This window comes from Euprymna scolopes, chromosome 14 (genome assembly GCF_053919585.1).
Source record: "Euprymna scolopes isolate OS-2025 chromosome 14, ASM5391958v1, whole genome shotgun sequence".
Classification (NCBI taxonomy): domain Eukaryota; kingdom Metazoa; phylum Mollusca; class Cephalopoda; order Sepiida; family Sepiolidae; genus Euprymna; species Euprymna scolopes.
Genome location: NC_136495.1, coordinates 111,685,984 through 111,698,184, shown reverse-complemented (window position 1 = coordinate 111,698,184; position 12,201 = coordinate 111,685,984). Strand labels below are relative to the sequence as shown.

The 12,201-nt window shown below is 36.5% G+C and overlaps 1 protein-coding gene across 3 annotated transcripts in view; it reads right to left on the bottom strand.

The window, feature by feature from the left end:
- The window catches only part of LOC145293223 (DNA damage-regulated autophagy modulator protein 2-like), a 75,982-nt gene that overhangs the window by 33,954 nt on the left and 29,827 nt on the right, over window positions 1–12,201 (bottom strand). For 2 of the 3 annotated variants that reach the window (XM_080139764.1, XM_080139765.1), the window contains 2 exons: window positions 9,691–9,815; window positions 2,638–2,705 (listed from right to left, as the gene is read on the bottom strand). In XM_080139764.1, coding sequence (XP_079995890.1) covers window positions 2,638–2,705; window positions 9,691–9,815 — 193 coding nt within the window. Of the gene's footprint in view, window positions 1–2,637; window positions 2,706–9,690; window positions 9,818–12,201 lie in introns of all 3 variants that reach the window. The other variant, XM_080139766.1, reaches the window with a different exon arrangement.

The window sequence follows — 12,201 nt, the reverse complement described above, 5'->3', positions numbered from 1 at the left end:
AGAGAAAAGATAGCGAGAAAGAAAAAATATAAGAGAAGAGAGAGAATGAGAAAAGAGAGAATGAGATGCATAAGTAGTGAGAGTGAGAGAGAAAGAAGAAAAAGTAGTTGGGAGAAAGAGAAATTTCAAAAGAAACATACTTTTTTTTTTTTTTAAATTCTATTTTCGCCAGTAAATGCTGGATAGACTTGCTAGCTTTCCATAAAGAAAAGATAGCAAGGACACACCTTTCTAATTCATCCTCTCTGAACTATAACTATGTGCCCAATTCAAGCAATAAACCGACAACTGAACCTGTAGCTGATGCATAAGCTTTCTCCATATAAAAGATTTAATCCATCTATATATATAAAAGCGAAAATGTGTGTATGTATGTATATCCGCAAAAGGATTTTTTTCGGTGGCTTCTCGAGGCCGTCGCTCATTTTTAAAATTTTTATATGCTGTCTAAATGATAATATATCCAACTTAACAAAGGGGGTCGCCTGTCTATTTAATTTGCCCGACTTTGAAACGTTAAATATTTGACATTTTGGGATCGTCGCATGTTTGCTTTCGTTTTTCGGTATAAAAAAAAGCAAAACTCGATTTGAATCCTGGCCTACGGCCAGTGGTCTCTAGAAAGCGATGTAACGTTTGGTCAATGTCAGCTTACCATTGTCATATCAGACGGTTGCTTTCATTTCAAGACAAGCTACTCCCCTAATAAACGGGGGAGCTGTTTTTCCGCAAACTTAGGTAAAAACAAACAAACTGGGTTATTGACCTCATTAAAAAACTGTCCTGCAGAAAATGTTCACAGATGAATAGCTATTGCTTACGTCGTCGTTATAACGCTCACACAAAATGTTAACTCTACGACTTCCACTTGCCGTCATATAGTGCGGGCAACTGTCGACTTTGTGGGTTGACCTCCCACCAAGAGGTTTTGCAGTCGTTCCTGCAATCTTAGATAAAGAAAACCCCAGTCCATCTGGACCTGAGAATCCTGCTTCCTTCAGCAACCGACTAACCAGCACCATCGGTATGGAGAAGCATTCTCTCTTCATGTGCTTCTGCAATTGTGAGTTTGCTTTTGGTAGAGGATAATCCCAACAGTGGCGGTACGCTCACTCAGAAGAACTTAACCAGGACAGGACTACTAAAGTCTATCCTGGTTGAACAAGTTCCAAGGATGACACGTGGTTGCAAGTATGTGGAAGAGATGAAGTACTGATTGCAGACAAAGGTGGAGATGTGCACTGTTATATCTTCCATCCTTGTCCACTTAACTGTGAAGAGACATCTTTGTCGTCTGGTTTTATCTGTAATCTCCAATGAGTGTTAGAAGTGCAAGCTCTCCTGTGGTGAACATGGCAAAAAGGTGTGACCTTTTTGCATCCACTGACCGTTGCCAGACTCAATATGAGGTAAAAATACTATTTAGAGTTTATATCTTTTCCCTTCCACCCACACACTACAGAGCCAGCTTCCTTCTCTCTGCATCTGCACTTGTCACATAATAACCCCCCTCCCTCCCATCACTTACTGTTTACTGATTTGGTACCTCTGACTTAAATTTCTTAGCAATAAAAAAAGCTTAGAGTTATATAACAACAAAAAAAAAAAATCCATCATGACATGAAAATAAAAACACTCTCAAACAATTCTGGCTAGTATCTTTCTCTTACACACATGCATTTTATATATATACTAGCAAAAGTATCCGTCGTTGACTGGGTTCAAAAACAGCCTACAGAAAATGGACTGATTTAATGAAGTATGATAGGTTATGAAAAGGAAGGGTTGTAAAGAGATAGCTTCGAATTTGGGGGGTATCAAAACCAAAGAAAAATATGATGAAAGTAAAAATAAAATAGATAAACCCCATAATTTATTAAACCATACCTGTTCACACTGAAACACTTATCACAATATTCTGTGGATCTATATTAAAAAACCTTGTTAAACTTTGTGACATATTTCCATTCTATGGAGGTCAGGTGCGAATGAACACCCCATAATTTTATTATACCATATTTCTTCAAATTGAAACATAATTATCAAAGTATGCTTACGCAGATAGATATGAAATGTCTTTATCAAAGTTTGTGCCGATTTTCATTGTATGGAGGCCAGGCGCGAACGCAGACTCCACAATTTTATTATACCATCCCTATTTAAGTTAAAACATACTTATCAAAGTATTATTATGTACATCTATATCAAAGACCCTTGTAAACGTTTTTTTTTAAATTTTTTAATTTTTTATTTCCATACTTTGTGGACCAGGTGCGAATGCAGACCCCACAATTTTAATGAACTACCGTTCTGCCAGATCAAACATACCCATTCCTGTGTCTCGATACATCTTCTATCATTATATGTAATCAGTTTTTTAAAATAGTCAACCATATAGGAGCCTATTCATGACCAGACACACACCAACAGACATTCAACTTTATATTATAGATATATATATGCATGTTGGGACGATCAATCAGAATATTGGAATTAAGAATAGATGCTACATTTTGTTTTAAGATTACAATGCGAATAGTTTTGGTTAGGAAAAATGCAACATTTCTCAAGATTTATTTATCTTTTGTTCATGGAACGGGTACTGTAGTGCAAATAATGTGATTTTTTTTAACTTACCAAGCATTGTTGATATATTCAACATTTGACCAAATATACAACTTTCAGGACTTTTAGCACCTGTATCACTGGAATAAAAAAAAATATGTGTAAGAAATCAGTTCACAAGAGAAAATCTTCGCTACTAAGTCTGATATTTTTTGAATCAATCATTACTTACTCACAGCCACCAAAGCAGACCAAAATATACAACGTAAAACATTTTTTTAAATTTTTTTTTTAATTGAAATCGCTTCAGATAAAGCATAAAGTCACTTAATATAAAGAACTAAAAGAAAAAATAGTACTTCAAGGTCAAAAAATTTGCAAGTGATAAGTGCTAGATGGAATATATTCTGACCTAGAAAACAGCAATTCTTCTCTCTTTGTCATAAATGTCACTAACAAAACGCGAGGACTAAAGAACAAATTAATGGAAGTAAGAGCTATTTGCTCAAAAGTTAGTAATGGTAAACATTGATTTTTTTTGCTAAACAGATGAATGCACTCATTTGTCCATTTGCACAGCATCATTTACGGGAGGAGTTATTTCATGCAAAAGCAACTATTATAAACAAACAAGTTAGTATTTACCCATACGTGGAATAAAATTGCGGATTCATACTTCCCCCCCCCCCAAGGGTTTTATTTTATCTCCCTCTCACAGCGATAAAATTAGGAAAGCAGGATTTGAAAAACCAGCAACTTAGAGGAAGAGCACTCTGACTGACCCAAAAATGCCTAGGCAGCCCTATAAGTACTCCCTACTCAGGTGATTAGTAATAAACTAACACCTTTTCAAAAGATGAGAAGGTAAAGCATGGGAAGTTGGACCTTCTAGGACAGCACATGAACATACCTCAGCCCATCAGAGAACAAACCACTTCAACAATGACCTAGACTAGCAAACTGATTTTCTTTTCCCAAGGGTGTTAAGGGTGTTAGTGCATAAATCATGATATATTCAATTAGATTCAAACACACCATAATATATTTTTCAGCCATACCATAAGCCGCAAGCGTATCCAATAATGCACCTCAACCCCAAAACAAACGAAAAGCAACAAGTTAAATTATATAAGCTGAGACAAGAAAATTCCCACATTTGCTATCATCCTTGAAAGAAATCTCGGTGCTTATACAGGTAGGGGTACATGTGAAAATTGCAATTACAAATAAGTTAACTGAAAAAACTCTTTGCTATTTGATTAAGCAAAAATAAGTGTCTACACTAAAAGTTAGCAAAAATTATTGAGTAGCACTTTAGTTAAAAATAAAAACTAGTTTTATTGTATTTTACCAATCTGCCATTTGTAAGAGTAGAAATCCCATAAAGCAGGGGGAGATAAATCTGTATTATTTAACCAAGTTACAATGAATGGGGCCTTTTGGTCAAGATCAGGGTGTAGTGTCTGTTCTTCGGATGCTGCACTTCCATTTCTTGTTCTCTTTCTGTGGAGGAGCAGTCGTTCACGACTGAGACAATTTTTTTATTTTTGTACCTTTTCTCCACATTAAAAAACGACCCTGGTGTCTAACTGTCCCGTGGGGAGGCATTGTAAATAGGTACAATGAATGGGGTATTGGAAAAATACAAAAACTGATTTTTATCTCTAATTAAAATATTTTCAATACTACTCAATTTTTCCTAACTTTGCAGGATACCTAAATATATGAAATAGTTTTTACATGGAATGCAATTTTCACCTGTGCTCCATATATATATATATATAAAAGGCGAAAGTGGTGCGCGCATTTTTGTATGTCCGAGAACGGCTTTTTTTCGAAGGAGGGGTGGGCTGTTAAGAGGGTTACTATTTTTTTTTTCTTTTTACAACTTTTTATATACTCGCCAGATCATAATATCTACGATTTGCAAACAGACATCATAGCTAAATTTTTATTACATTGACTTTAAAAAAATTCACATTATTCCGTCCTTTCGCATATTTGTTGGTCTTTTTCGTATAAATAAAGCAAAAATCATTGAAGCAAAGCCGTCAGAGGTCTTTCATGCTGGGACGTCTTAAAAGCAATTAGCTTTGATCAATGTTGGGAAAACCCTTCATATCAGACAATTGCTATTCATTTGAGAGTTCCCCTTTTTCGGGGGAGCTTGGTTTCCCCAATGTTGTTGCGAAACAAATTAAACGACGGAAAGCTGAACTGGCCTTCAGCCAATGTTCATTTCTGCACTTGCGTGAACTTATTCACTTAGCAAGTCAACGTTTTGATCGACATTGATAAATTTGAATGTTTTTCACTTCCTCTCGCGTCTTAGCGTTGCAGTAAGATGTCACGTTTTCTTTCACTTTCTTTTCCACCTTCGCGTCACGGGTTCAAGCCTCCCTGCCTACTAACGCTTTTTTTTTGCTGAACACACACCTCCAAACACCCGGAAAATGCTGGGTACCCCCGCTAGTACCGTATAAACACCAAAATCTCCCATTGTTGCCGGCTGAAAAGAGCAAAATGTATATTTGGAGGCTCCTTTCCACACGGGACATCATTGATTTTATATACTTCCCTCGAACACTTTAAGCACATCTGATCTAGAACTAACTGGGTGCAAGACAGTTTTTTATCTTTGTGCCAAACACTCAGTACTATTAGGTACTAGTAAAGAAGGAGATAATAACTGGGAGGAGGTTATCAGTCAACGAACATATACTATACTGACCCTCCCCTATCAAAGAAAGAGATAATGCCTAGGAAAATGGTATCACCGTGAGCAAACATACACTACACCGACCACCATAGAAGGAGGTAATGACTGGGAGAATATCATGACAAATGGATATATACTACACTACCCCACCAAAAAATGAAATTATGCTTGGGAGGATGGTGTCATGGCAATAAAACAGACTATAGAAAACCCCTCCTGAATTAAAGACAGTACATTAGTCTGAAATAGTAAGTTCGGCTTCAGACAGAGTGAAGGTGGTCAACTCCTGATGTGGCTCACAACGTTTAAATCAGACATGGAACTCATGTCTGATACTCGCATTTTTTGTGTCCGACACTGGAATCGTAAATAGCTAGATCATGCCGTTGACTCTGTTGCCGATCGATAAAGGAGGACAGCCTTGACGCACGATATGGTTAAAACCATTGGAGCTAGCGCAACCCACCCCGCGTGACTACAAGTATAAGTAATTTACAAGAGTGTCTTGAACAAACTTTGGTTAATTCCCAACATTATTCAACCTGGAAGACCATTATTGAGGATGGCTTGCTCTCTGTCAGTATGGGATTTTGTTGTGGTTAGCTCTTGAAGGTCTACCTACCCAGGCTTTATTTTGTCACCCTTTGAGAAGGGGTTAGTTTAATACTAATCATCTGAGGCGTCCCTAACGAGAAATGCAGACGGGGTTGCCCAGTCAATTTTTTTGGCCAGAATGCTCTTCTAGGGCGCTGGCTCCAAAATTCCACTTTCTGACCTTGTGTCACATCTTCCCATCACGGGAGGGAGATAAACAAACTCCCACAAAATATGCCTTGGAATTGTATGTCATTTGTTAAAAAGAAAAAAAAAAATCATTCTAGGCATATATCACTTGTTTACGATAACCAATTGTAACGGAGAAAGATACGAGGGCATTTCAAAAGTAATGCTTCCTATTTATTTATTCCACCTGAATGGATCAGAGGGGATTGCAAATTGCATTGTTATGATGATTGAACTTATGCATTCATGATCTGAAAGCTTCATCTCTGTCTCTCTCTCTCTTTTGCGAATATTAACGATGTGAGACTCAAAGAAATCAAACCCTGTCATGGATATGTGTCAGAAATCAGTTATCAAATTCCTGGCAAAAATGCATATAGAATGGTGGTGACTATGTAGAAAAATTCCGGAGCACAAAAGATCACTTGTTTTAATGGTACCACTCCCATCTTCCTAACACTTGAACTTTTTGAGTTAAAAAAATAAACAAGAAAAACAGGAGGCTTTACTTTTTGACCGACACTCATACATTTCGAACTTGAAAGGAATCAAGAACAAAATAAGTAAAAACCGAGTTAGCTAAAATTAATAAGCATCGAAAATAAACTAATATGATAAACAAGTTCTCCTATGCTAGAATTCTTTTTTTTTTTTTTTTTTTTTTTTTTTTTTACTACTGGGGTTATTACTTAAGGAGGATAAAAGTTAATAATATAAAAATAATTCCTGTCGAAAGAGGAGGAACACTATGGGAATACTAGCAGTTACCAATGGTCTAAACTGCATTTGATTACTCATGAAGCAATCTTTGACAAGAATTTGTTGACGATCAAGTGGTAATCAGCAGGCCAGCAGTCCTGCGGTGATGCATTCCATAGACGAAAAGCCTTTGCAAAGAAACTGCTTATGGAAATCCTGCCCGATGCTTGGCACAGGGAGGAAGAAAGGAAAGTCTTTTTTTTCATTGTGGTAGAAAGAAGAGTTCTTATGAATATCTTTCAAAAAGGAACCAAAGACTGAAGTTCAGTCGAGCAGTTCCCATGGAAATAACTCGAGAGTAAAAAGAGACTAGCAACATCTCTTGTGAGTAAGAGATTGCAAGAAACAGAAGAGATTCGCCCCCCCCACTAGATTGTGAAGTTCATTTTGCACTCTATCAAGGCAAAAAAAGAGTGCTCTCTGCAGCACCTCCCTAGATGTGGTAGCAGTATTGATTGTCAAACGATTAATATTATGTCATTTTTTTTTTTTTTATCTTTTATAGTGCTCAAAGGCAAATATATAGTTACCAATTAAACTAGAATATTACATACGGGAGCTGTGCTTACATCTAAACGCAAATTCCATGAACAAAGCCTCTTTACTAAAACTGCTTAGCTAACCTGCTTTCCAGCTGACTACAATATGGTCATCTTCAAGTCCAATGCAAACAAGTTCTTGTTGAGCTGTCCCCCTAAATAATTCACCTATACCCTATTTCTACCATTAACTATTACTACACTGTGGTCACAGTGACTACCATACCTCTCATTAACCTTTGTCCTTAAATGGCCTTCAGGCCTTGATAAGTGGTAACTCCCTTATAAAAAAAAATTTTTTTAAAAAGATATATTACATATATATGTATATACATATTCAAGGAGAATAGCAAGTGAACCTTGAGTTTACTTTCAGCAACCTCATAACTCTCACTTTCCTTATTTTGTCCTTTAGTCCTCACATTCCATGAGTAATGTTTATGACAAAGGGAGAAGAAATGCTGTTTTCTGGATCATGATCTATTCCATCTAACACTTATTGTTGGCTAGTTTTTGACCCTGAAGTAGTATTTTTATTTTTAGCTCTTTACAATATATTCATGCCTTCATGCCTTATGGAGAAAGATTCCGATAAAAAAAAAAAAAAAAAAAAAAAGACACTGATATTTTTGAAAGTCATTGCCTCTTTTTTATTGTGTAGCCTTAATTTAAATCTATGTCACTTCCGGTTTGGCGATGGGTGCAATAGCTAACGCATCACTTTTTTTTCCAAGTTCTTTTCCTCCTTCACGATACGGGTTCGAGCCTGCCTGCCTACTACCACTTTTTTTTTTATTTGCTCAACACACACCTCCAAACACCCGGGCAATGCCGGGCACCCAGGCTAGTATTACATATAGGACAGCTTGTAAAATTTTCACAGGTCCTAGTAGTTTGAATAAACACTGATTTTGTAGTTTCTTGTAAAGACTGGAGTTGTGTTTTAGAAAGGGCTTGTTCTAAAATGCACAACAGATCTCATGTGAGTTTAATCCAAACGTACATTTTTTTTTTCTTTTTTTTTTTTTTTTAACTCACTCGTTGCCATGTCACCAATGTGGGCAACCATTTTTTCCTTTGTATAATTAGTTGCAGGAGTATGTGTAATCATATCTGTGAATCGGGATTGGGGGCAGCTGCCATCCAATTTTGTCGTGTATCACGGTGACAGAATAAATAAGAAACAAATCACATTACTTTGGCCAAATCTTATCGTTCATTCATTCTCAAATACATATTTAAGCAGAATACGATTACATCATGTATGCATTACGTAACGTTCCCAATTATCATATGAGCATTTCATCGTTTCCTTTTCTTTTACCTTTATTTTATTTAACACTAAGAGTTTTTCTCCCCCCACCCCAAGAGTCCCCACTTATCAGGACCCAAAAGCCACTTGGGGATAAGGGTTAATGAGTGGACCATAAGGACAACAGCATAGTACTTGCTAATGGTGAAAATTGGGTATAATTTGATTTAAGGGGATGGCTCAACAGGAACTTGTTTACAATGGCCTCTAAGACAACCACATTGTAGTCAGCTGGAAAGCAGGCCAGCAGAACAGTGTTGCATGGAGAAGGCAATTCTAAGAAAGAAACATTGTCCATGGCATTTGCACTTGGATTTAGGTATGGATAGAGAGGTGGGGGAAATTGGTGATAGTGGTTGTAGCAAGACGAGTGTTTTTTTTTTTTTTGTTTTTTTTTTGTAAAAGTCTGGCAAGAGAGGAGACCATAGATTGATACTCAGACGAGCACTTGCCATGAAAATGATAGAGCTCTCAATGTATCTTCTGTGAGAAAGAGGTTGCAGGAAAGAGCATCACCTACTAGGTTTCGAAGCCAGTTTTGAACTTTATCAAGGCAGAATAGGGTGCTCTGAGCAGCTCGCGTATAGACATAACAACAGTACTCCATTTTAGGACGTATTTGGATCAGTATGTATGCATTTCCTCATCTAAAGACACGTTTGGTTTATTTGGAGCATTCAGATAACTGTTCTCATCTTGAACGTTATTCTCACGTTTTGGACAGTATAATCTCTGACCTTCTTCAGGTGTAGAAGTTACACAAGTCAAAACGTTGTGCAAAAAACAACCAAGATGAGAACACTAGTCCAAATGATACAAATTATCAAGCCTCATCAAAACAATTTAGAAATATAATTGGAAATGTTTGCCCGAAATCTGTCCACTGTATGAAAACAAGATTAAGAGAGAGAGAGGAGGGGGGGAATAATTCCAAACCTTTTTATGGACAGGATAAGCAGCAGGTCAACTGAATCTGTAAAGAGAGCAAAGTGACCAACGGCTGATTAACTCACCTGATATATGGCAGGTAAGGTGTGACATGCTTTTGCTCCACAGCGATTATGTATGTTGTAATGAATGTAACCAAAGAGAGGACCACTAAAGATAGCGGCAAAATTTCCAAGCCCATCAAACACATCTGAAATGCAAAGAAAAACAAAAGGAAAGCATTCTTAGTGAGTCATCATATATAAAACGTCACTTTTTACAATCAAAATGGAAATCAGACAATTTAGCAAGATAAACCTGAAGAAGGTCGGAGTTTCATTAATGTCTTTGTTTTACTATTAATTGGAATTGAGGGGGGGGGGGAATCAGAATTTTGAAGGGTATTGAAATTGGTATCTGAAAAAAAAAAAAAAAAAAAAAAAAAAAAAAAATCTAACTTTTTTCTAATACCCAAAACGGTTCATTCAATTTTTTTTATTTTTTAGTGTTTTTGTTTAAAAAAGAAACTTAAATTTCCATTTCTGGTACTCATAAATATTCATTTATTTAAAACTACCACTAAAACTAAAATCTATAGATCAACCGCCATAAGTGTACTTTTACGTTTGCGAAAATATATGTTCATACTAGCAGATGTACCTGGCGTTGCCCAGTATTAAACATAACGTTAAACTCCTTCAAAAAATAAATAAAAATAAAGTAAAAATAATGCAAAGAAACTGGGACATGTACATGTGAGTATTATATTTTTTTTCTAAATAGTTCATTTCTTGAAAATAAAATAAAAAATACTCGAGCTGAGATCAATACCAAAACCTAAAGACAAGTCATTAGGCCTGCTTGCTATGATCTAAAAAAAGTGTTTTCAAACCTATTTATTCTTAACATAATTTGTCATGTGAACGATTCACACATGTGCATTCGAGAAAAAGTTAGCCAACAAATAAAAACCCAATGACCCCTCCCCAATACCAATTTTGACGCCTTACACCTTTTTCCAAATGAAAACCAATTAAAGTTTTCCACATGTCTGAATACGCTATATACCAAATTTCAAGCCTTTCATTGAGTACATAGATTGAGAATTATTCTCACTTCTATAGATAGACAGATAGATAGATTACATGGTGTTTTACAATAATCTATCTGAAAACAGAACAACTATATATAGCTAAATATTTAGATTTTTTTTTTTTTTTTTTTTTTTTTTTTAAATCAGAATCTGTAACTATTCGAATCAGGAAAAATATAGAAATTATCTCAGCACGAGCTATTATTATCATGCAGTATTTTTTTTTTTTTTTTTTTACATAGGAGTCCTCACTTATCAAGGCCAAGAGGCCACTCGAAGATAAGGATTAAAGAGTGTACAATAGTCAATGGGATAATAATTGTTAATAGTGGGAATTTGGTAAATTGGATTACTTGAGAGGACGGTTCAATAGGAATTTGTTTAAGTTAGACTTGAAGACGACCAAATTGTAGTCAGCTGGAAAGCAGGCAAACGGAAGAGAGTTCTACAGGTGTGCAGTTCTAAGAAAGAAGCCCCATTCATGGAATCTACATTTAGGTTTAGGCACAGATAAAGAAAGAGTGGGGGAAATTATTGATAGTCGTTTCAGCTAGACGAGTGTTTTTTGTGAAAGTTTAGCAAGGAGGAACCATAGATTAAAGCACAGACGAGCACTTGCCATGAAAATAACAATAAAGCAGAGACAAGCTCGCAACGTCTGTGGGAAAGAGGTTGCAAGGAAGAGAAAAGGGCATCCTCCACTAGACTACAAAGTCTATTTTGAACTCTGGCAAGGTCTTTCTAGCAGCTCCTGCCCAGATGTGGCAACAGTACTCTATCCTTGGAAGTACCTGGCTCTTATACAGGTAGAGAATTGCATCAGCAGTGAGATATCTACTGGAGCGGTAGAAGGATCTCACTATTTTTCCAGCGACCGTGGCAACAGATTTGATGTACATGTTTCATTTCAGATCAGGAGTAAAGGTCAAGCCCAGAAGTTTGTCAAAACAAAGTTAATGTGTATATGTTTATATATTTGTATGTATAAGATTCACTCCTAAACTAATTAACCTGCCTTGATAGAGTCCGAAACCGGCTTCAAAACCTAATAATAATATGCATTTTTCTCTTCTCTGCAACCTCTTCCGCACAGAAGAGAGGTCGCGAACCTGTCTCTGCTCAATCGCTATTTTCATGGCAATTGCTCAACTGAACTCCAATCTATGGTTCCCCTGCTTGCCAAAATTTCACAAAAAAAACACTTTACTAACTATATATGATTCTCCCCACTCTCTATCTGTGCCTAAATGTAAACGAAGATTCCATGAACAAATCTTTTTTCCCAGAATTGCTTGCCTTTGAAACACTGTTCTGCTGGCATGCTTCTCGGTTGACTACAACATGGTCGTTTTCAAATCTAATGTAAACAAGTTCCTGTTAAGCCGTCCCCATAAATAATCAAGTTGGGCAGCAGCAACAACAACCATACTTTAATTTTTTCGAAGGGAGGGGGGGCACGCTTCCACTGGGCAATGCCGGTTAGCAAGTACTGCTAGTCATCAAT